We start from the raw sequence: 25,208 nt of genomic DNA on the forward strand, positions 1-25,208 counted from the left end.
AAATTTACCCATCCACTAGTAAATGTCATAATCTCATTAAACACTGGCCTTCACCCAGACTTTCAGGGTAAAAGACCAACATGTTGAATCTAAATGGCAATCCAGGTGTGCAGGTAATTTTGAATTCCCCTTCTAAACATGTTTTCAAAATTCATAAACTGTTATTCAAAGGGACAATAACTATAAGCCATATTTTCTTATTGGTGAAAACAGTGCAATATATATACATTTACATGTGTATATATATATTTCTATACAAAAAATATAGAAAAGCTAAGCTTGTTATTACACGTATAAAATGTAAAAATTATTTTAAAAATTCTCAGATATATAGAATCAGTTCTTCAGGGCAGGAAAGAGTTAATAGCAGCATGTACTGAGCATTTAGTCTATGACAAATTGCTTTAAACTTAGGATAACTCCTTTGAAGTTCACAAAGCTATTTCATAAATGAGAAAACAGAAGAAATTAATTGTCCAAGGTCACTAGAGAGTAAAAGGTGGAGCCAGATTCAAGCCCCAAAGTCAGACTTCAAATTTAATGCTTTGAATTGCTCTTTCATGCTATTTCTTGTATCTAAGAAAATCCAAAGTCTCATTCATTTTACAGATGAGGAAAATAAAGATCAGTTAGACTAAGGTATTTGTCCAAAGTTACACAGCTAGTGACCACAAACCACATGACCTGACTACCAGCTCAGTGTTAAACCAGCTGCTAATCCATAAGAAGTACCTTAAAACCAACGCATAGGAAAGTTCAAATATATACATTTGATTTTCATAAAGCCTTAAACCATAAATGTGGAAAACAGAAAACAAAACCATAAGGTAAACTGACCAACTGCTAACAGTTACTATATGTGACTAGTAAGCGAATGGGTGACTTTTTTCTTAACCCTTCCCCAGTCTTTACATTTCAATTTTTTGTACTATTATGATTGGTATACACACACCCACGTGGAAACCAAAGACATTGGTCAAGATTCAGAAAAAGTCTGAATCCAAAATTAATCCCTTAGAGCAGACTCCAGCTACCAGCTCTCTCTTTCAGGAGAAAGACATATTACAAATTAAAATTCTAATTAGCAGCCGGTATTAAGTGTAACATGCAATAAAACGTGACATTTCACCTTAACAGATTTGAGACGGGAGGAAAATGCTTGATTTTCCATAATCACCCACTTAACAGCTAATGCAAACTTAACCGGGTACCGTCAGAAACAAAATTACTTTTTAAAATTATTTAACATTTTATCCCTTAAGCTACAGGTATTTGCTTATCTTTTTTTCTATCACCCTGCCCCCAGTGTGTCCACAGACAAGCGGTATTTGTGTATTTAAAAAAAAAATATTTCGGGGCGCCTGGGTGGCTCAGTTGGTTAAGCGACTGCCTTCGGCTCAGGTCATGATCCTGGAGTCCCGGGATCGAGTCCCGCATCGGGCTCCCTGCTCGGCAGGGAGTCTGCTTCTCCCTCTGACCCTTCTCCCTCTCATGCCGTCTCTCATTCTGTCTCAAATAAATAAATAAAATCTTTAAAAAAAAATAAAAAATATATTTCTTCTAGCAAGTTGCAGAACCTCCCCTTGAAATTTAACATACGATACATTCACACTGGGATCACTGGAACTGCAAAAGTCGAGCTCCGTACTGAAATATGGTAATAGGTACAAAAATGGTTCTGAGGGAAAGGAGCTGGGAGTAGCAGTAATTCGCAAGGCTGGCTAATTCCACCCAAGAAGCTTTTAAGACAGCTCTCGTTACGAGTAAGGTGCTGTGGAGCCACAAAGATGTGACAGACTGGAGTGTCCCAGTCCTTCTGAACTCCTGATCTAGCAGGGACAGGTCCGAAGCCATCACAGAAGAAAATAAGAGGGGCGTGACGTCATAAGTGCGACGGGGAGACTTGCGGAAGGTGCCAGACCCGGTGAACAAGCCTCAGAAAGGTTAAGCGTTAAGGAGCCTGAAATCGCTGCAGGACTCAGGAGCAGTGAGAGAGGAAGTGTCAGTCTGCGCAAGGACACAGGAGACTGGGTCAAGGGGCGCACCCTCTCCCCCATTAAGGGCTGAGTTCTCCAGCGGGGCGGGGAGGCGACAGGGAAAGGGAGACGCGGCTTCGGGGCTACCTCAGGCTCCGCAAAAGTTCTGCCTGGGGCTGCGGGGCGCTCCCAGCCAGGCCTCACCTGGGCAGCGGAGCATCCTGGAGGCAGTGGCGCGACTGAGACTGCCTATCGCCCGGGAGGCCACCATCTTGAGCAGAAGAGGACGAAAATGCAAAGCGCTCCGGTAGGGGCTGCCGAGCGGAGGACTTTTCGACCTCAGCCTTGCGCCAGCTAGGCGCCCGACGTACTGCCTGACTAAAATCCCCGGTGCCGAGTTGCCGCTGCCTCCTTGCCCTGCCGTTCGCTTCCAGATAACGGGGCCAACAGGTCGCTTTCTCCATTGGACGCAAGGAGGCCCATAGAGGAGGAGGCGAAGTGCCTGGTTTTCCAGACAGGCGGCCGGTGGGCAGCCTGCGGAGTTCGAGGGCGGGAGGGAAGGGGGTCCTTTGGGGTAGGACCCGCCCCTTGGTCACGTCTAGTCCCGGCACTTGAGTCCAAACCTTTCGTGTCCGCCGCGGGAGTTCGAGAGAACAGAGGTAAGGTGAGATGGAGTATGCGCTTGGCTTTCCGCCTGGCCTTTCCCGGCAGCGACAGCCGCAGTTCCTTTCCGATCTCCTGCGCCAGTGCCCGCGGCCACCGCTCTTCCCCCCGGGGAGTGGAGTTCAAGGGAGCGGGAAGAGGCCCCATCGGACAGCGTCTCCAGGACCAATGCACTTAAAGTAGTAACTTGGACAAGCCTTATGTGTGTAGCTCTGAGCAGCGGTGTCACCGTGTCTTTTAATTTACCACCTCAAGTTAACGAACTGTTTGCTTGTGTGTGTGTCGGCATAAAGCGCTAGGCTGTATTGCCCTGTGTGTTTTTTCACCCGTTCTGCTTGTATGGGAAGTTGGGATTACTCCATCCCTGCTACTGGGCTGGGGCCCGGTCACGTGACCCGTTCGGGCCTGGCGTGTGGGAGGAGTGGAGCTACTTGGAGACCTAATGTTCCTGAGCATTTTCTAACCTGGAAGGGATCTGCCGATCCTCTGGTCATTCATCACTTTCACTTTATAGGTGAAGCCCATGAATCAGCGTGAGTGGGCTTATCTGTGGGCCACAGGTGGTGGAAATAGGACTAGAGCCTACGTCTATTAACTTCTCGTCACGAGCTCTGCATTGCATAATAGCGGTTTTGTGTTGGAAAGATGAGTTCAAGTCCTTGAATAATGCGATTGATTCCAAACGAAATAACGTTAATTTGCAAAAAGGATTCTTGATCTCCAGAGGCCCTCCCAACTCATAAGATTTTTACAGTTAAAAGCTTGTCTTCTGCCCTCATGCTCTCTTATGCATGTAATTCTGTTTAGTGCTTACTATTTAGATAAGGGGTAGTAAATTTTTTTGTTAAGGGCCACATAGTAAAAACCCATATTGATCTCGTATGATTTTTTGTTTTGTTTTCTACAACTCTTTAAAAGTGTAAAAACTCTTTTTTTTAAAAAAATATTTTATTTATTTATTTGACAGAGAGAGACACAGTGAGAGAAGAAACACAAGCAGGGGGAGTGGGAGAGAGAGAAGCAGGCTCCCCGCAGAGCAGGGAGCCCCATGCGAGGCTCCATCCCAGGACTCTGGGATCAGGACCTGAGCCGAAGGCAGCCGCTTAACGACTGAGCCACCCAGGCGCCCCTAAAAGTGAAAAAAACTCTTGTTAGCTAAAGGCCATCCTCTTTGGCTCACTTTTTTGTTCCTTGTACTCTCAGTGAAATCATAAGCTCCATCAGGGCAGAAATGTTACGCTTCTTACTGTGGCTTACAGAGGGGAACTGGGTACATTTATACCACTACCCAGTAATATTGATAGAGCAAACATGTAGGACCCTTGCTATGTATCAGGCACTGTTCTAAGTGCTTTGTGTGTATTAATTTAGTTACTCCTCACAGCAACCCCATATATGAGGTAGGTACTGGGATTATCTACATTTTACAGATGAATTATCTACATCTTACTCTAAGACAAAAAGATTAAGTAACTTGCTTAAGGTCAGAAAACTAGGGTGGAGTCAGGATTTGGATTTAGACAGTCTGGTTTTAGACTCTGTGCCCTTTCATTATATTGTGTCTTAATGATAGTGTTAACAGTGAGCTGTTAAGCCACTCCATTTTGCTTTTTTTTTTTTTTTTTTTTTTTTTAAGATTTTATGAGAGAGAGAACGTGAACGTGGGGGCAGAGGGAGAGGGAGAAAGCAGTCTCCATGGGGAGCTCCTGGGATCATGACCTGAGCCTAAGGCAGACGCTTAACTGAGCCACCCAGGTGCCCCCCCCCCGCCCCATTTTGCTTTCATTACTTGCCTAGCACCTTCTTCCTTTCCCTTACTCCCAGGTGCCTGCAACTTTATGCATCTTTTCATAGTTCCACAGCCAAGTCCAGCTTACTCTGCTCCAGTTTCCATGCTTCTCAAATCCTTGAGTCAAAAAGGTCTATTTCCTAAAGCTTAGAGCAAATGAATATAAGGGTCAACTCTTCCATAGGGTAGTTTGCTTAGTCTTTTGAAACGTATTTTTAATCAATTATTGAACTAATAATATTATTTTTCAGAAACTACAGAGAAAATAAATACACCTGTAGTTCCACCACCCAGAGATAACTACTATTAACATTTTGCTTAAAAAAAACATAAACCAAAACATTTTGCTATGTATTTTTCTGGACATTTTTTATGCACTTGTATATTTTTATATATTTAAATATTAATATATGTAGATTTTAAATGAAACTAGAATTATACTGTACATGAAAAGTAAAATGTTCGGGGCGCCTGGGTGGCTCAGCAGTTAAGCATCTGCCTTCGGCTCAGGTTATAATCCTGAGGTCCTGGGATTGAGCCCCGCGTTGGGCTCCTTGCTCAGTGGGAGGCTTGCTTGTGTTCCCTCTCTCTCTCTGTCTCTCTCTGTCAAATAAATAAAATCTACAAAATTTTTTTGAGAAGATAGAAGAATATAAAATGAAAGCTCCTCTTTATTCCTTCCGTATATAGACTCTTAGCTTTACGGACTTTGTTTTTCTTCTGTCATAAAAATGGTGTCTTACTGTACATATTGTTCTGCAGTTTGTTTTTTCATTTAATATATATTGTGGACATCTTTCTATGTTAGTATATACATGTATATCATGTTTTTTATTTTTCTTTCCAAGCTGCTGCACAGTGTTCCATGGTATGTTTTTTTTTTTAAAGATTTTTTAAATTTATTTGAGAGAGAGAGAATGAGAGAGAGCACATGAGAGGGGGGGAGGGTCAGAGGGAGAAGCAGACTCCCTGTTGAGCAGGGAGCCCGATGCGGGACTCGATCCAGGGACTCCAGGATCATGACCTGAGCCGAAGGCAGTCGCTTAACCAACTGAGCCACCCAGGCGCCCCCATGGTATGTTTGTACTATAATTTTTTTAACTATTTCCTACTGATGGGCATTTAGATTAGTTCCAGTGTCCAGTGTGCTACAATGAACATCTTGAATATTTCTATAGGCCAGAGATCTATGTATGCTACACATACATCTTGAGTATTTCTATAGGTTAAAGAACAATTATAGGAATTATTGGGCTCAGAAATTCACAATTTAAATTTTGTTAGATAATTAAAAATTGCCTTCCAAAACCTTAGCAGTTTATGCTTTTATCAACTGTATATGAAAGTGCCTAAATCCATTCTTACTAGAATTATGTGTTAACAATGTTAATTTTTTGCCAATTTTACAACCCCACAATGATCCCTTGTTTTAATTGAAAAAAAAATTTTTTTTTCTGTTTTAAAGATTTTATTTATTTGACAGAGAGATAGACAGAAGAGCACAAGCAGAGGGAGTGGCAGAGGGAGAGGGAGAAGCAGGCTTCCCGCTGAGCAGGGAACCCGATGCGGGGCTCGATCCCAGGATCCTGGGATCATGACCTGAGCCGAAGACAGCCGCTTAACCGACTGAGCCACCCAGGCGCCCCGAAAAAATGTTTTTATTGTTAGGTTGAACATTTAATATTTTGTTTGACATTTTTATTTCTGTGAATTGCTCTTTTGCTTTTTTTCCTTTAGTCATGTATCAGTCAGGAACCTTTCAGCTGCAAATAACAAAATTCAACTCAAATTGTCTTATTCAAGGGGTTTATTGTCTAACAACTGGAAAGCACAAAGGGAGGATGGGTTTTGGATATGATTCAGTTAGGGCTCAGTTTCCTTTTCCAGAAATTCTCGGCTCTGTCCTCTTTTGGGATCAATCAGCTCTGTACTTAGACTAGCTTTTTTCATGTTTGCAAACTGTGGTAGCTGTGCCAGGCCTCAGAAGGAAAGATTGATGTTCCAGAATTCCAGGCAGAATACTGACTGGAATGTAAGACTGACTAAATTATTATCCCTAAATCAAGTCAGTACCATGCACCATTGTTTTAGGCCTTGGTTACCTGAACCAATGATCTAGGCAAAGAGAATGAAATTATTCTGATTGGTTTAAACCCTGGAGTTGGGCTGGATTCAACCCCCTGTAAACTACATATGGCAATTGCGTAATGGAGTCAAATGGATATTTGGGTGAAAACCACAGATTCCATTATAGATTCTCTTTTGTCTATAATTTGTAATAGTTCTTTATGGGTTATGGATATTAATCCTTTGTCTGTTTTATGCATTACAAATATTTTCTCTGAATCTATATATATATGAAATTAGATTAATCACATCTGGAATTGATTTGTACCTGTATGAGTTATGGACCTAAAGTTTTTTCCGGATGATTAGCCATTTCCCCAACAAATTCAGTGAAAAATTCATCTTTTTCCCCGCTTATTTGAAATGTTATCTTTTTTTTGAGACAGAGGTAGAGAATTTTTTTTTAAGATTGATTGATTGATTGATTGATTTTTTAAAGATTTTATTTATTTATTTGAGACAGAATGAGAGAGAGCAAGCACATGAGAGGGGGGAGGGTCAGAGAGAGAAGCAGACTCCCTGCCGAGCAGGGAGCCCGATGCGGGACTCGATCCAGGGACTCCGGGATCATGACCTGAGCCGAAGGCAGTCGCTTAACCAACTGAGCCACCCAGGCGCCCAAGATTTATTTATTTTAGAGAGAGGGACAGTGGAAGGGGCAGAGAGAGAGTCCTAAGCAGACTCCACCCTGAGCGTGGAGCCCATTGGGCTCTGTCTCAGGACCCTGAGATCATGACTGGAGCCGAAACCAAGAGTCAGACGCTTAACAGACTATGCCACCCAAGCTCCCTTACTTAAGGGAATTTGTATCTAAGACTGGTGTGGCATGTGTAGCTTCTGCAAACAGGGGTGCTTATCTCATGGGCCTGTTTGTGTCTCCCTGGCTAGAGTCTTTTGAATATCCCTAGGCCGGTGAGCCTAGAGTTTGGATTCCTTCTTCTCTTTTCAAACCACATATTTGGAAAAATGTGATTTTTTTTTTTTTTTGAAGTCATAGGGCATCCTCTTTTTAGTCTATAAAGACCCAAGAGAAGTTAAGGCTTTTATATTATCTATTTTTTTTTTTTTTAAGATTCCATTCATTTATTTGGGAGAGAGTGAGAGGGAGAAGGAACTCCCTGCTGAGCAGAGAGCTGAGGTGGAGCTTGATCCCATGACCCTGAGATCACGACCTGAACTGAAAGCAAACGCCCAACCAACTGAGCCACCCAGGCGCCCCTATATTTTTATATTTTTAAGGCTTTTATATTATCTATTATATTTGTGTAACAGATTACCCCAAAATTTAGCAGATCAAAACAATAAAAATTTATCTCATACAGCTTCTGGGGGTGACTTAGCTGGGTTGTTCTGACTTTATTTCTCATAAGGTTGCAGTCAGAATGTTGGCCAGGGCAGTCGTCATCTGAGACCTTGCCCGTGCTTGAGGATCCACTTCCAAGCTCAGGTGACTGTTAGCAGGAGGTGGCAGTTCCTCACCACGTGAGTCACTTCATAGGGCTGTTCAAGATGTGCCAGCTGGCTTCCCCCAGAATGAGTGCGTGATTGGAGAGAAAGAACAAGAGCAAAGCTGCAGTATTCCTTATACCTTAATCTCAGAAGTGACATACTGTCACTTCTGATATATTCTTTTTTTTTTTTTTTTAAAGATTTTATTTATTTATTTGAGTGAGAAGAGAGCGCACAGAGGGAGAGTGAGAGGGAAAAGCAGACTCCCCGCTGAGCAGGGAGCCCAACGTGGGGCTCGATCCCAGGACCCTGAGACCATGACCTGAGCCGAAGGCAGACGCTTAACCAACTGAGCCACCCAGGGGCCCCTATTCTTTTGTTTGCACAGACCAACTGTGGTACATTGTTGGGGGTGACTATACAAGGGTATAAATAAATAAAGGTGGAGATTTTTGGGAGCCATCTTGGAGGCTGGCTACCACCGCCTTCATAGGCAAATTTCACGAGCTTATTCTTACCTTTTTTTTTTTTTTAAGTTAAAACATATTTCAAAATTGAGAAATCATAAAAGATGAACAATGACCAGTCTTCCTTACACCCTGTCCTCTAGTTACTCAGTTTCCTTCCTTTTTAATGTCTTATTTCTACCTCAGGGATATTTTATATAGATACAAGGAAATATATATATTATTTTTCCTCTTTTTGACATGAACAGTGGTAGCTGTATACTATTTTACACCGAGCTTTTATCACTTCATACAGGTTAACAGTGGTTCCATGTTGGTATATAACCATTTCCTTGTCTTTCATAGCTGCATAATACTTCTTTGGGTGGTTGTAGTGTGGTTTACTTAATCAATTCCCTATTTTTTGTTCTTCTGGTATTTTACTATTATAAACAGTGGTGACATGCATGTCCCATGTGCATTAGTAACGTCCTGGAAGTAGAAGTGGAATTGCTGGATCAATGCAGTTACAGGTTTGACAGTTAATTGGCAAATTGCCCTCCGTAGGGATTGCCCCAGGTTGGCCTCTCAGCAGCAGTATCTTTGTGCATACTCTTAGCACACAGAGTAAGTCAAACCTTCCAGTCTTTGCCAGTGTCACAGGTCAAATATTGTATCTCTCTGGTGGTTTCTATTTGCATTTCTTTTAGGAATGAGTTTGAACTTCTTTTCATATATCTAAGAGCCATATGTTATTTCCATTTCTATGAATGGTGTGTTCATGTCCTTTGCCCGTTTTTTTTCTTACTGATTTGTAGGAATTCATTTTTTAAGAATTTAGGGGAGCAGCTAATATTTTTTAAATATTTTTTAATATGTAGGGTTTTAATATGTTTTAAATTATTTTGAAACTGTAGCAAACTTATTAAAAAGTAGCAAGTGAGGGGAGCCTGGGTGGCTCAATCAGTTAAGCAGCCAACTCTTGGTTTCAGCTCAGGTCATGATCTTGGGATTGTGAGATTGAGCCCCCCATCAGGCTCTATGTTCAGTGCAGAGTCTGTTTCAGATTCTCTCTCCCACTCGCTCTCCCTCCAGCTCACACACTCTCTCTCTTAAATAAATAAAATCTTAAAAAAAAAAGTAGCAAGTGCAATGCACAAACTTTTTTCTTAGAGCATTTGGAAGTAAGTTGCTAACAGGACACTACACCACCCCTGAATAGTGCACTAATCACAATACAGCTTTCAAAGTCAGCAAATTAACATTGTTGGCTTCATGGTCATGTCCAGCAACCTCTCTACTCCTTTGGCCCTGGAGAAGGACATAAACTCTGGAGCTAGACTGCCTGGCTTCAGATCCCAGTTCTGCCTCTTATTAGCTGTGGCTCTTTGGGCAAGTCACTCAATCCCTGTAGGCTTCAGTTTTCTCATCTCTTACAAAGAGTGTAATGATAATGCTTAAAATTGTCATTTGCACGCTATGAAAGACATGTCAGTGTAGCTATGAGAATATTATTAGAGGAAGGATAGTTGGTAATACATTAAATTTTATAGTACTTTATAGTTACCATGGATAAGATTATCAGAGATCATAGACTATTAAGCCACAAATTGTTCACATAACCCAGGATATATTTTTGTTCTCTTTTCAGATTTCAGAATGACTTCCATCTTGACTTACACATTTAAAAATCTCCCCAATACATCAAAATGGGCCCTCCGATTTTGTAAGTTTAATTTCTTCTTTTTTTAAGATGAGATTTAGATTTATAAGCATCTTACACAGGCATTGAATTGTACTGCTTTTTGTAAACAACTTATTTTATCTTCTAGCTGTAAGACCTCTGAGCTGTTCCTCCCAGCTACGAGCTGCCCCAGGTACAGTAATTTATAAAATAAACATTTCTGGCTTAAATGTTAGATTCTAGATCTGTGAATTCTGAATAAAAACCAAGACTAATTTGCAAAGTCTTCCTTTTTTATGAGCAACAGGAACATCACTATTCAAATTAAAACAATATAGGGCTAACCAGTCATGATGTTGCATGGTGTAGGGTTGACAGGAGGCTGCTGCTGGAATCATGGCGGGTCCATGAACCCTGCTGGTCAGTTTACTCAGCTGTCAGGCCAGGAGATGATGACCATACAGACATTCTTGAGGCAAAGTCAGATTTTTAATTTGCAATTACTGATAGGCTTCTCTGTTGATGAACATATACAAGAGGACCCATTCCTGAAACGTGGGTGACTGGGGAACTAGTAAATAAAAGAATGTTGTTGGGAACGCCTGGGTGGCTCAGTCAGTTAAGCGTCTGCCTTCAGCTCAGGTCATGATCCTGGGGTCCTGGGATTGAGCCCCATGTCGGGCTCTCTGCTCAGCGAGGAGTCTGCTTCTCCCTCTCCCTGCGCCGTACCCCCGCTCATGCTCGCTTGCTCTCTCTCTCGCTCTCAAATAAATGAATAAAATCTTTAGAAAAAATAAAAGAATGTTATTTAGTCAATATGAAATGAAAAAGTAGGGAAATGCGTTGATTTTATATGGTTATACCGACCCTTGGTAAACCCAGTGTAGATATGTATCTTCACTGGCCAGAGCTTAAAACACTCTTAACATGTTCATACCATTATTCTCTTTGCTCGGGTCCTCAAGTGACGTATGATTTATGATTTTGGTTTTATTATGGTATTTCTACTTGGACAATAGTTTGATAGAAAAGCACTTTACCAGAATTCAGAAGACCTCTACTCTGTTCCCAGTTCTGTCTCTTTCTGGGCACTGTGGCCTTGAATTGGTTACTTTACTTCCCTGTGCTTTAATTTCTTTGTCTAAAAAAGAATAATAATTCTAGGCTTGTTAGCCTCAAGTTATGAAGATATCTCAAAGTACTTTGAAAACTAAGCCCAATATGAGTGTAAGATAATATTTTTATATTTTACATATAGTATATTGTCAGAGGTCTATTGCCTAATCCCACCTAGCTTAGTTTCATGTTGTCATGTAACAATTATATTTCTTCTGGCCTCTAAATTCTAGCTAGAAAATGGATTTGTCTTAGCTTCATGAAGAATAATTCCTTTTTGTCTCATTTACCTTTTCCCTAAATCAAATGTTTGCCTGCATGCTTTTGCTTTGCAGTCACACAAATGGACCCGATTCTTGACAACTGGGAGGTCAAACTGAATACCAACAGAGGGAAAGCATTTATCTGGCCACTTAGAGCATTTTCCTTTATACCGTTCTTTAACTGTTTTTCTGTTTCTGTCTCCTCAACTATATTGCAAGTCCTTGTGAGACTGGAGCCTTTTTATATTCCTGGTGTCTAACAGTGATTTGTGTTGGTCCTGCTGAAGATCGTGTACAAGAAAGCACATGATAAGACAAAGGAATGTGACCAACTGATTGGTGGGGAGGGAGCAGGCTTATGCTGAACAGGTTTTAGGTTGCAGTAATTTTATAACATATTTCTCTTGATGCTCATGTGAATGTCCGTGCTTGACAGAACTCTTAGGATAAAGGATTTAGAATAGAGGGATACAGAATTTATTGATGTTTCAGTCTTTAGATGGACTTAAGTGTCTGATGAAAATTTTGACTGATTCAGTGGTTATATCTCTATTTATTACGTATCTATGTCTACACACACACACACACAGGGATAATACATGACACATATTTTATCTGCTTTTGCCCTAATTGTATGTGTAAAATACAGAATGTATATCAGCCATAGAATCCTAGGTTTTGGAGTTGGGAGGAGGTCATCTAGTCCAGCAAATAATAAAGTTTTGGCAGGGCAGGGACTAGAACCCAGATATTTTAACTCCCAAGTCAGATTCTTATAATATATTGTTATTGTGTGCCCATATGCTGTGGAATACATAAAAAGGAGCCTTTGAGAAAATTCTGATGTGGGTAGGAGCCAGTGTGCACAAGAAACAGAATGAGAGTCCTTTGGGTGACTGTTCAGTACATAATGAATAACGAATATTATTTTTAAATGTGGCTTGTAGCATTAGTTTAATTACTTTATAATATGCTAAATTGTTTAGCCTGTTTTTGCCCCAGAGGTTGCCACAGAAGTTCAGAGGCAGGAACTACAGGTAACCGTAGTTATCAGAGAAGGCGTTACTAGGAGGTGGAATGTGAACTAGGCCTTGCAGGATGAGTAAGAATTAGATGGACAGAAGAGGCCACTCAGATGAGAGGGTACGTGAAAAAGGCAGCGACGTTGAAATGAGCAGATGACCAGTGTGAGGGGCTGGGAGCTTGCTCATCTTATTACATGTTGAGAAGGGGGAAATTCTTTGGGATGGTTAAGGTGGAGCCTAGTAAGCAGGGAATTCATTAGAAGAGTCAGGAATTTGAATTTTATCTGTAAGTGTATAAAAGGGAAATGAGGTCAGTGGAATGACATGATGGCATGTCATCTGACTTCCCCTTACTGCTTTATTCCCTCCAAGGTCAGTCACGAGTAATCTGCAGAATCTTTTAATTCAGTGGCCTCTTTGCAGTCCTCATTCTGTGAGGATTGAAGCATTTGACCATCTTGTGCTCCTTGATACCCTCCTACTTTTGCTGTCATGCACTGTTCTCTCCTCTCAGGTTTACCTCCTGTCCTACATCTTCTCTCTGCCCCCTGAATTAAAGCCAAGTGTCTTGAATTGTGAGCAGTGAACCCGCTCACGTGAAGGATAAGAGGGCCAGAGTGTACTGCAGCTGGGGAGGCGTTAGGAACCAAGCAGCCCTAGGGGCTGGCTACTCTGTCTTTCTCGTGGGCTGATAGTCTGTCGCTTTCCTGGCTTTGCGACTTCTCTCTTTATATCCTCCACCCTTCCTGCTGGCTTCTTTGCACACTCAAGCTTTTTGCTGCCCCATAACTGGCTTACAAGTAACCTCAGTTTACCAGTACCCTGGTTTTTCCTCATGGCATCCTTTCAGCTTCAACTAATTAGCGTTTTTCTTTATGCTTCTTTGTGTAGATTCCTAAGAGAGAGAATCTCACTGGCATAGCGTATCGCTTACAGGTAGATGACATGAGTTACTGGTTGGCCATTCTATGGATTGACTTTTGTGGTCCAGTACGTACCTGGAATCTAATTAGCTTTGCTGTGGGCTTAGGGACACGGTGCCTGTGGCTGCCCCTTTGGCAGGGACTCTGAGCAGGGCAGCTGCCTTTAGTGGGGGTAATGGGTGAGCAGGCACTATAAAATCTGTCTCTGTTTTTCTTCTTCATTCTAAACTGCAAATATCTCCTGGCTCTCCTGTCTGTACCTCACTTCTCTTCAGAGCTTTACCTGTCGAATGGACATATCTACCTGGGTATCTCTCTGTCACTTCAAAGTTAGATGTTTGTAAGTGAAGTCCTCTTTCTTCCCAAACTAGTTCTTACTCTGTGTAGAATGGTTAGGTTTTCTTAAGCTCTAAAGCTTCCTTTATAATCCTGTTTTTCTTTCTTTCCATATCTGATTGGTCACCAGGATACCTCGTCTTCCTTTATAAAATCCCTTGTATTGGTCCGTTCCTTTCCATTCACACATAGATGCTACCTTTATCCTGGCTTTTAGCACCACATGCTTGGGTTTGCCACAGCCTCCTTGCTTATCCCCCTGTGCCTTTATGTCCTTCACCAGAACATCTCCATTACAGCTGCCAGGGAAATCTTTGTACCCCATTTTATCATGACTCCTACCTTTGACTATTACTTTCTTCAAGTCGATTGGGGATATTTATCATAAATAATTCTTTATGATATTAGTAAGCGTGGTAAGGTCAGAAAAGTATACGTAAGTATATGCGTGTACATCCATTAAAAGAAAAAAAGTTTGAAAGTAATATACACCAAATTAACAGTGTCTAACCCAAAGGAAATAATATGGCAGGGGAGGACATCAAGAGAGAACTTTAGTTTTTACTCTCCATATTTTAGTATTTTTTTTGCCACAAGCATATATTCATGTTTTTTTTATTAAAAAATCAGAGAAAGGTTGCTCTCTTTTTATTGAAGTATAATTAACACACAGTGTTATTAGTTTCAGATGTACAATGTAATGATTCAACAGTTCTGTACATTACTGAGTGCTCATCAAGATACGGGTGCGCTTAATTAACACTTCATCTGTTTCACCCCGCCCCACATCTCTCTGGCAACCACTAGTTTGTTCTCTTTATTTAAGAGTTTGGGTTTTCTTGTCTTTTTTTCGTTGTTCATTTGTTTTGTTTCTTAAATTCCACATATGAGTGAAATCACATGGTATTTGTCTTTCTCTGACTTATTTCACTTAGCATTATACCCTCTAGGTTCATCCATGTTGCAGATGCCAAGATCTCATTTTTTTTTTATACTCCATTGTGTGTGTGTGTGCATGCGTGTGTGTATGTGTGTGTATACACATCTTCTCCAGTCATCTATGGGTGGGCACTTGGGTTGCTTCCATATCTTGGCTATTGTAAATACTGCTACAATAAACATAGGGGTGCATGTTATCTATTTGAATTAGTGTTTTCATATTCTTTGGGTAAATATCCAGTAGTGGAATTACTAGATCATTATGGTATTTTCTTTTTTTTTTAAGATTTTATTTATTTATTTGACAGAGAGAGAGATCGCGAGAGCAGGAACACAAGCAGGGGGAGTGGGAGAGGGAGAAGCAAGCCTCCTGGCGAGCCGGGAGCCCGATGTGGGACTTGATCCCAGGACCCTGGGATCATGACCTGAGCCAAAGGCAGACGCTTAACGACTGAGCCACCCAGGCACCCCGGTTATGGTATTTTCTGTTTTTAATTTTTTGAGGAACCTCCATACTGTCTTCCACAGTGGCTGCACCAATTTGCATTTCCCCCAACAGTGCATAAAGGCTCCTTTTTCTCCACATCCTTGTCAATACTTACTATTTCTTATCTTTTTGATTTTAGCCATTATAGGTATAAGGTGAAATCACATTGTAGTTTTGATTTGCATTTGCCTGTTGATTAATGGTGTTAAGCATCTCTTCATGTGTCTGTTGGCCATTTGTATGTCTTCTTTGGAAAAATGTCTGTTCAGGTTCTCTGCCCATTTTTAATCAGATTATTTGGGGGTTTTTTTGGTGTTGAGTTGTATAAGTTCTTTATATATTTTGCATTTTTTTTTTTTTTTGAGAGAGAGTGCAAATAGAGGGAAGGGGCAAAGGGAGAGGGAGAGAGAGAATCTGAAGCAGACTCCACACTGAACGGGAGGAGCCTGACGTTGGGCTCAATCTCACGACCCCAAGATCATGACCTGAGCTAAAGCCAAGCCTCTGCCTTGTCGTTTTGTTGATGGTTTCCTTTGCTGTGTGAAAGCTTTTTATTTTGATGTAGCCCCATTAGTTTATTTTTGCTTTTGTTTCCCTTGCCTCGGGAGGCATATCTTTTTGCTTTTGTTTCCCTTGCCTCGGGAGGCATATCTAGAAAGATACTGGTATAGCTAATGTTAGAGAAGTGACTGCCTGTGCTATCTTCTAGGAGCTTTATGGTTTCAGGTCTCACATTTAGATCTTACAACCCATTTTGAGTTTATTTTTGTGTATGCTGGAAGAAAGTGGTCCAGTTTCATTCTTTTACATGTAACTGTCCAGTTTTCCCAGCACCATTTGTTGAAGAGACTGTTTTTCCCCGTTGTATATTCTTGCCTCTGTTGTCATAGATTAATTGACCATATAAGCGTGGGTTTATTTCTGAGCTCTCTATTCTGTTCCATTGATCTGAGTCTATTTTTGTGCCAGTCCTATACTGGCACAAAGGTTGCTCTTTTCATGTTAGAAAGTAGGCAAATTGAGCCAAACAGAATCAGGAAGCATTCTAGGTTTTTGCAGAATAGCAAGAGTCACCAACCAGATGGCCTTTGTTTCTACATAAAAAGGCAAGAATACTAAGCTTTGTGAAGAGCATATACCAGCTATTGGGATTTCTTCTTTTTTTGAGATTTTAATTTATTTTTTAAAGATTTTATCTCTTAGAGTGAGAGAGAGCGTGTGCTTGAGAGAGAGTGAGCGCACATGCACAAGCAGGGGGAGCAGCAGAGGGAGAGGGAGAAGCAGGCTCCCCGCTGAGCAGGGAGCAGGATGTGGGGCTCCTGGGATCATGACCTGAGCTGAAGGCAGACGCTTAATTGACGGAGCCACCCAGGTGCCCCAGATTTTTATTTTTTTAAGTATTCTCTACACCCAACCTGGGGCTCGAAGTTACAACCCAGAGATCAAGATTCGCATGCTCTGCTGACCGAGCCAGCCAGGTGCCCTTTGACTTCTAATACTAAGGACAGACGTGTATCATATTGTTTGTTTTCAATGTGATAGATTGTCAAACATTTGATAAAAAGAAACCGTTTTCTTGATAGCATGAACACCCTCATCATTAAGTATAATCTCTGTATTTACCTTAAATATTGTTTGGAAACTTGTAAATGCTAGTCCATTTCTTAGCATTTTTGTTTGTTTTTTAATTGAAGTGGTTTGGTAAATGGCAAATGCTTCTTGGCGTTGAATGAGGTAATTCTGCTTAGAATGTCTGTCTTTAAAAATGTAAAAAGTCATCTGACTTCATATATTTGAATTAACAGTTCTTTGAACTTTATCTTAAAGCCGCCCAGACCAAATCAAAGAAAACCTTAGCGAAACCTAACATAAGGAATATCGTGGTGGTGGATGGTGTTCGCATTCCGTTTTTGCAGTCAGGCACTTCGTAAGTATGAAATGATTGGCTCTTGTTTTTTTCCTTTTTTCCCCGGCTTTATTCAGGTATGATTGGCAAATAAAAATTGTATATATTTAGGTTGTACAACATGATTTTTTAGTTTTTATAACCATGATGATTTAATATACATATACATTGTGAAATAATTACTACAATTGGATTAATTAACACATCTATCACCCCACGTACTTTATTTACTTCTTCTTTTAAGACACTTTCAAAAGTGGTCTTTGTAGGGGCGCTTGGGTGGCTCAGGTGGTTAAGCGTCTGCCTTTGGCTCAGTTCATGATCTCAGGGTCCTGGGATCGAGCCCCGCATTGGGCTCCCTGCTCGGCAGAGAGTCTGCTTCTCCCTGTCTCTGACCCTCCTCCCCGCTTGGGCATGCGTGCATGCTCGCTCCCTCTCTCTCTCTCTCTCTCTCTCTTTCTCTCTCTGTGTGTCTCAAAAAAAAGAAAGGTGGTCTTTGTAAATGTAACCCAGTAGGTAATACTATTGTTAGTGGACTAATGTATGGATAGCATTTTTATGAAATTAATATAGAATAAGTCAAGCCGGTGGTAAAATAATATGGCAAAATTTGTTTTTCATCCTTTCTCATGAACAAGCCTAGTGTAGTTTCAGATTGAACCAGCCCTATTTTGAAAACCTAGTGTGCGTCTAGATACCTTGGTTCCAGCAGAGATATGCTTTCTGTGTCTGGAGATACGGACATTGTTTCTGTGCTTCTTCAGAAGTTTGAATCCTGAGTCTATGGGTCCCTCGGTATTTACCAGGGCCTTTAATTCATTGCTTTGGCTTCCTGGAAATGATCAGAATTGTGGTTGATAGGCTGGCCCAAATCCCAGCATGGCACAACCCCAAGTAAATGCAACCAGATGATCCTAGATGCATACAAAAATTTCCCAGAACCAAACTGCTGTTCTCCTTAGACTTCTCTTCTCCTTTTCTGTTCCCAAGTGAGGCCCAGTCTGTCCAAAAGCTGATAATGGACTTTGGTAACTAGGTTCAAACTAAATGAAACAATAGTTCTGTTCCGTTCAGGTTGTTTTGATGTTTGCATTTTTAACAAGCAGTCACTAACTTAAAAATGCACTGGGGAATGTTAGGCATCTGCTAAAAATAGTGAGGCCTGTCATTATGTACCAATATAGAAAGATCTTGAAGATGTGTTAAGTGTAAAGAGCATGGTGCAGAGCAGTGTATAATGCCATTGTAGAAGAGACATGCATACACATGTACACACACACACACAAACAGTAAATGTTCTTTTTTAAACATCTGGTGTAGAATCTAGAGAGCATTTTCTTATAGAAGTAATGCTGTAAGTGGTGGTTACAGAGGGTTACATCATAACCCAAAGAATAAATATTTGTATGAGTCCAATCTGATATAAATAAATGATTGAATAGATACGAGAGAGAACGGACACATCGTCTTTGCCAAAGAATTTCAGCTAATAAATGTAGAAGAAATGAGGAAAATAAATAAATCACCGTTAGAACACCATGGTAGTAATTGCTGCAAGCAAGATCTACGAATGAATGCTAAAATGAGTGGTTGAGAAATGTTGAGAAACAAGATATTTGTGTAGCCTCAAAACTCTCTCCCCCCAAATATTTATTAATTACTGTGATGCTTTTAACATATGTCCACAAATCCTTTGTTATTCCTTCCACTAAGAAGTGGAGCTTAATTCTCCTCCCCTTGAGTGAGGGCAGGACTAGTGACTACTTGAGTACAGAAAGGGAAAGATAGTGGAGAAAACTGGCAGACAGCTTTAACCAAGTGCTCAATGTAACATCACTAGTAATAAGTCATGTTGCTATCATGTACATTCTGATATGAAGCAATGAGAAGGGCACTTTACCTCTGTGGTATTCTTCCCCCAAATCCATGACGTTAGTCTTCAAGTGTCAAGGTCACAGAAGACAAGAAAAGGCTAAGAAACTGTCACAGATTGGAGGAAGCAGAGGCATGGCCACTAAATGCATGGATTTGGTCTTGGAACAGACCACTAAGAGGGAATTTGTAGAAAAACTGGTGAGACCCAGATAAAGTTAGCAGCTTAGTGAATAGAATTGTGCCAGTGCTGATTTCTTAGTGTTGACTGGTACATCATAGTGCCATAAGATATTAGCATTAGGGGAAGCCAGGCAGAGGGTATTCAGGAGGTCTGGTTCCATCTTTCCAATTCTGTCGTAAATCTCAAATTACTTCAGAAAGTTCCTTAAAAAGTCCTAATACATCCTGTATGTCCCTTTGGGCATTACAAAATAAATAATATATTTTAAAAATTAAAGAGAACCTAAAAGGTGGAGTTTAGTTTTAAAGAGTATGTAACATATATCGTGCTGAACAGTGAGATACTGGGCCACATCTTTCTTAGATTCTTAGCCAGCTCAGTAGGAGTTAAGGCTTGCCAGATTGTTAAGGATGACAAATAGTAATCACACCGTTGATTCATTTGAAATGACGGACTGCCTTTGATAGCAAAATTGAAGTGCATTTTGCAGCAGCGTGTGTTAGATGTTATCTCTACGGATTTCAAATAGAACGAAAACAGTTTTTATTAAACTTCTAGGCTTTTAGTTCAAGTTGTTTATTTTCTTTCCTCAGGTATAAGGACCTGATGCCACATGATTTGGCTAGAGCAGCACTTTCGTAAGTAAATGCGGTTTTATTTTAGTTCTTAGTTCATTAAAAGCACTTTCTCTACTTTTTACATGTGAAACAACGTGTTTCATAGAATTTCCATATCTAGGATATATTAACTTTTGTGTGGTGAGAAACAAATACTTACTGGCCTTTTCAAGATTTATTTATGCTTCCTTTCGGCCATATGTGCAGTACAAATTCAAGCAGCTGGTAGGTGTCAGAAATGTTTATTTTGCGGGCTTGACATGTTCTTTTGGCATGACAGTGTTCTTTAAGGAATGCTGTACTTGGGGCACCTGGGTGGCTCAGTCGTTAAGCGTCTGCCTTCGGCTCAGGTCATGGTCCCAGGGTCCTGGGATCGAGCCCCACATCGGGCTCCCTGCTCGGCGGGAAGCCTGCTTCTCCCTCTCCCGCTCCCCCTGCTGTGTTCCCTCTCTCACTGTGTGTGTCTCTCTCTCTGTCAAATACATAAATGTTTAAAAAAAAAAAGGAATGCTGTACCTAGCTAGCCAGTATGATCAGAGTAAATACAATATATATATCTGATGATTCTTTTAGACAGTTAATATTTATCTAGAAAGAAGCCTTGAATGAGACCTGAAGATTCATGTGTAAAGCAAGTAAGAATATAAAATTACATGTGGTTACATGAGATTGAGATGGATGAGTAATTTGAGGAGAGTCATACAATATGTGGCTGTTTCTGCGGTGGGAATAGCATATAAAGCATTATCTCATTTTTTATTGATGCCTTGCCTCTGTCTCTTCAGCCAGCCACAGGTCTTTTTTAGTTTGAAAAAAACCTTTCATTTGACCTTTCTGCTCATCTGGTTCTTTTTCTTCTCTTCCTGCCAGACTTTAAGAATGAATGAAAGCAGCAATTGCTTCTCTTTTCTTACTAACCATCTCCTTAATCTCATAATAATTACTTCCATACCTGCATTTCTTCGGTAACCGTACTTTGGAAACTTCTCTTCAAAACGGCTTTGTGGTCACTAAATGCACGAATCTTTTACTGGCATGGGTCCCTTTGTGTTCTCTAGCATTGACCTGTCAGCTGTACTTGACCCTGTCTTCCTTTGATTTCTTCATATTATGCCTTTATGATTTTCCTTCCCTTTTCTGAATGACTCTTCTCTACTTTTTAAAAAATTGAATCTCTTCCTCTTTCTCAAAAGTATTTGGCAAATTTTAATTCTTACAGCATTGCATTTCTTTGTACGCATGCTTTTCCTTAAAAAAAAATCTCATCTACTTAATATTTAATTTTTTATGTGGAGGACTCCCAAATCTCCGCATTTGACCTCTTTTCTTAGACATTTCAAGTATAGCATATCAAAAATAAAAATTATCAGGGCTCCTGGCTGGAACATGCAACTTTTGATATCAGGGTTGTGAGTTCAAGCCCCATATTGGGTATGGAGCTTATTCAAAAAAATAAATAAAAATTATCTTTTCCCTGAAGCCAGCTTGTTTTCCTATTTCTGATATTGGCGCCATTTCTGATTATGATCCCAGACTGGTGCTTTGCAAGTTTTCCCACAACTTTTTGTTTTAAAAACTTGTCAAATGTACAATAAAATTGAAAGAATAATACAGTGAAAACCTAAATACCTCCTACTGAGATTTAATCGTTAACCATTTTGCCGTATTTGTTGTATCTGTGTGGTTTGAAGCATTTGACAGTAAGTTGCAGACATCTTGAAACTTCAGCCTGAAATATTTCAGTGGTTTATTTCCTAAGAATAAGGATCTTCTTGGGGCACCTGGGGGCTCAGTCATTAAGTGTCTGCCTTCAGCTCAGGTCATGGTCCCAGGGTCCTGGGATCGAGCCCCGCATCGGGCTTCCTGCTCGGCGGGAAGCCTGCTTCTCCCTCTCCCACTCCCCCTGCTTGTGTTCCCTCTCTTGCTGTGTCTCTGTCAAATAAATAAATAAATCTAAAAAAAAAAAAAAAAAAAAGAATAAGGATCTTCTCTGCTATCTGGGATGTCATTACTGTGGCTAAGACAATAATGATGATTCCATTACTTCTGATGTTCAGTTCATAGTCAAATCCCCCATAATTGTTCCAAGAGTGTCTTTTCTTTCAGTAGTTTTTCCCCCCCATCAGGACCCAGTCGAGGTTCACATTACAAATGGATACGACTCTTGAGTCTCTTTGATTTAGAATGTTTTCTTTCTCCCCCACCCCACTCTTCCCCACCCCACCTGACAATGACTTATTGAAAACTCTAGGCCACCTGTCCCATAGAATGTCCCGTATTCTGGATATTTCTTCTTGGTGATATTTAACTTCCCTTTTGAATTTCCTGTAAACTGGAAATTAGTTCTAGAGGCTTGATTAGATTCAGGTTAAATATATTTTGGTAAGAATGCTTTATGGGTAAAGCACATGGTATTCTGTCATGTCAGGAGGCACATGATATATGATGCTAAATCTAACCACTCAGTCATGGTGGTCAGACTGCCAGGTCTTTTGGTTATAAATGTACATTTTTTTTCTTTTGCAATTAATAAATAATCTGTAAAGTGATATGGTAGCACCATGTTCCCCAACAGTCTTTCTCCAAGTGGTTTTAGCATTCATTGATGTTTTTGCCTGGGTCAGTTATTACATTAGAAGTTACAACTTTGTGATTTTTCTAATTCTGTTAACTCCTCCTGTTAACTCCGTTAACTCCTATATTTGTTGGCTAGTATTTTTTTTAAAGATTTTATTTATTTATTTGAGAGAGAGAGTGAGCGAGCAGGGGGAGGGACAGAGGGAAAGGGGGAAGCAGACTCCCCGCTGAGCAGGGAACCTGACATGGTTCTCAATCCCAGGATCCTGAGATCATGACCTGAGCCAAAGGCAGATGCTCAACCAACTGAGCCAACCAGGTACCCCTGGCTGGTATTTTTCTATAAAGAGCAGCCTTTTCTTTTTTCTCTTCTTTTCTTTTCTTTTCTTTCTTAGTGATGAAGACGTGAATTTTTGTGTGTTTTTTAAGATTTTATTTTTAAGTAATTTCTACAAGCATGGGTCTCAAACTCACAACCCCGAGATCAAGAGTTGCATGCTCCACCAACAGAGCCAATCAAGTGCCCCATTTTACTTATTGTATTATAGCTAAGCTTAGTCATTATTGTTTTTGAAGCTCACACATTTTATCTGTGGGAGCTACTTCAAGTTTTCTTTTTAAGTGAGCTCTGCACCCATTGTGGGGTTCAAACTCAGGACCCTGATATCAAGAGTCACATTATCTGCCAACTGAGCCAACCAGGCACCCCCAAGTTGTTATGTCCCTTTTGTTTTTTAGTATAATATTATTTTCTGAGGTATAACTTGCATATAATAAAATGCACAGATTTAAGTGTGTAGTTTGATGAGTTTTGACAAATGTGTATGTTCCTGTTTTTGATATCTATCCCATTAGTCTTTGAGTCTTGTCTTATTTTTGGGACAAAAAAAAAACCAGTGAGGTTCACTTTGTACTTGCCTTGCCTTAGATCTGGCCTCAGTCATTTTTAAAAAAAAACTGTTTCCTGGGGTGCCTGGCTGCCTCAGTTGGTAGAAGATGTGACTCCTGATCTTGAGGTTGTTAGTTTGAGACCCATGTTGGGTGGAGAGATTACTTAAAAATAAAATCTAAATAAATAAATAGGTGATTCCTTTAATGGGAAATAGCATTTAGAAACCAAGTCTGAACTGAAAATAGCATTTCTCTATTAAATACTAAAGTAATACAAATGTGTGAAGCAGTTTTACAAAATAGAATAGCATTAGATGTTTTAACTGTTGCACAAGTTAGAACTTGTGCTATCATAAAAACAGAATGCTGTGTATACATTCCAGATTACCACAAATATTTCTGGGTTTCTAACTAAAATGAATACTCAAATTGGTGTTTTAAATGATCTCCCTTTCCTTTAGTGATTGCTTTAAACTCCTGCACTGGAGGAAAATTATGGTCAACTATCAGTGGGCCTTTTTATCAGGCTTCTTTTTCTCATTATTAACCTTTGTTGTCTTTTTCCGGTGTCTCCCTGCCTAGTGCCAACGCTCTTTCGCTGCCTGAACTTCTAGCTGACAGATGATACCTTCTACTCAAGGAGGTTCATGTATGTTGCCCGCGTTGGATTCAGCTGCCTCCCCTTCCATAACTCCCCTGTATGTTCCCCAGCTGACCAATATTGACCCATAGGTAGGAACATCTCTATGCCCCTATTCAGGAGGAAGAAGTTACAGAAGAGACCTCGCACCTTCAACAACCTTAACGATTTAAGAGTCCAAATTGTTCAGGGGGGAAATGATGAGGGAGCAGAAGGCTTGCTGAAGACAAAGCATAAGCTGACACCCTGCAAACTCCCCCTACCCGCCCCAGTCCTGGGTGGGACATGTGTGACCTTCTTCCAGGAATCTCCCAACTAGCTTAATGTTAATGCCTTGCTAGAGAGGAAACAACTTTTGACAAGGCAAGGCCTCTGATACCTTGTTAGGTCCTCTTTAGCATATGAAAGTTCTTTTGAAACCTCCCTTTTTCCTTACCTCCCCCAACTCCCACGTAAATAATCAGCCATCCTGCTGGGGCAGCCGCTACTTTCTGCCCACGGGCACTGTCCCCATGCTTTAATAAAACCATTTTGCACCAAAAAAAAAACAACCCACCAGGTCTGAGTTCAAGATGTGCTCATTCTATTCTTACTGGAGACTGGAGTGTTATTGCTTCTAGTTTCTGTTGGTGGGCAGAGCTAGACAAGTGTGTACGCCACACACACACACACGCACACACGCATAAATCGTGTTTATATTGATATTCCAAATTTAAATTTAATATACCTGGTATTTTACTTCAACTCTTTGATTTTCTCTCTCTCTTTTCTCTTTGGATTGAAACTTAGGTTCCTACTAACATTACTTTGTTTATGTATCTTTTTCCAAATTATTTTTGATTCTTCCTGTTTAACTTCTCATTACCAGTTGAACATCAGATGTCGACTTTTTATTTATTTATTTTTAAAAAGATTTTATTTATTTTGAGAACGAGAGTGCACGTGTGCATGAGCAAGGGTAGGGGCAGAAGCAGAGGGAGAGAAAGAATCCTAAGCAGACTCGACTCCACGGTGATCACAGAGCCCGAAGCTCGATTTCACGACCCTGAGATCAGGACCTGAGCCAGAATGAAGAGTGGACTTGCAACCGACTGAGCCACCGTGGTGCCCCTAAACGTTGACTTTTTAAATCACTTATTATTCATTTCTTCTTTGATAAGGTGCCACATGCTTGTTGGATTAAGGAAAAGATACAGTCTCTGCTCTTTTAAATTCAAAGTTAACCTTTTAAAAGGAGTACAGTGTTTTATCTGGTGACCTATGGCATGTCTTGGTGTGTGCAATGTGTTTTTGCTTTG

The 25,208-nt window shown here is 40.5% G+C and overlaps 2 protein-coding genes across 7 annotated transcripts in view; one reads left to right on the forward strand and one right to left on the reverse strand.

Annotated features, from left to right (window-relative positions):
- The window catches only part of HADHA (hydroxyacyl-CoA dehydrogenase trifunctional multienzyme complex subunit alpha), a 51,168-nt gene extending 48,765 nt beyond the window's left edge, over positions 1–2,403 (reverse strand). Inside the window, exon 1 of the mRNA XM_045884227.3 lies at positions 2,181–2,403. Within this exon, the coding sequence (XP_045740183.1) occupies positions 2,181–2,247 (67 nt within the window). The 5' untranslated portion in view covers positions 2,248–2,403. The remainder of the gene's footprint in view (positions 1–2,180) is intronic.
- Positions 2,404–2,496: 93 nt separating this feature from the next.
- Positions 2,497–25,208, forward strand: part of HADHB (hydroxyacyl-CoA dehydrogenase trifunctional multienzyme complex subunit beta) — a 37,728-nt gene continuing 15,016 nt past the window's right edge. The window contains exons 1-6 of one of the 6 annotated variants that reach the window (XM_045884230.3): positions 2,554–2,635; positions 5,277–5,296; positions 10,102–10,176; positions 10,283–10,327; positions 17,051–17,150; positions 19,779–19,823. In XM_045884230.3, the coding sequence (XP_045740186.1) occupies positions 10,110–10,176; positions 10,283–10,327; positions 17,051–17,150; positions 19,779–19,823 (257 nt within the window). In that variant the 5' untranslated portion in view covers positions 2,554–2,635; positions 5,277–5,296; positions 10,102–10,109. Of the gene's footprint in view, positions 2,641–2,674; positions 2,819–5,276; positions 5,297–5,479; positions 5,504–10,101; positions 10,177–10,282; positions 10,328–17,050; positions 17,151–19,778; positions 19,824–25,208 lie in introns of those variants that run through there. The other 5 variants (XM_064571956.1, XM_045884229.3, XM_045884231.2 and 2 more) reach the window with 5 other exon arrangements.

This window comes from Mirounga angustirostris, unplaced genomic scaffold (assembly GCF_029215605.1).
Source record: "Mirounga angustirostris isolate CCGP_5_RB_7025 unplaced genomic scaffold, mMirAng1.0.hap1 SCAF_10, whole genome shotgun sequence".
Taxonomy (NCBI): domain Eukaryota; kingdom Metazoa; phylum Chordata; class Mammalia; order Carnivora; family Phocidae; genus Mirounga; species Mirounga angustirostris.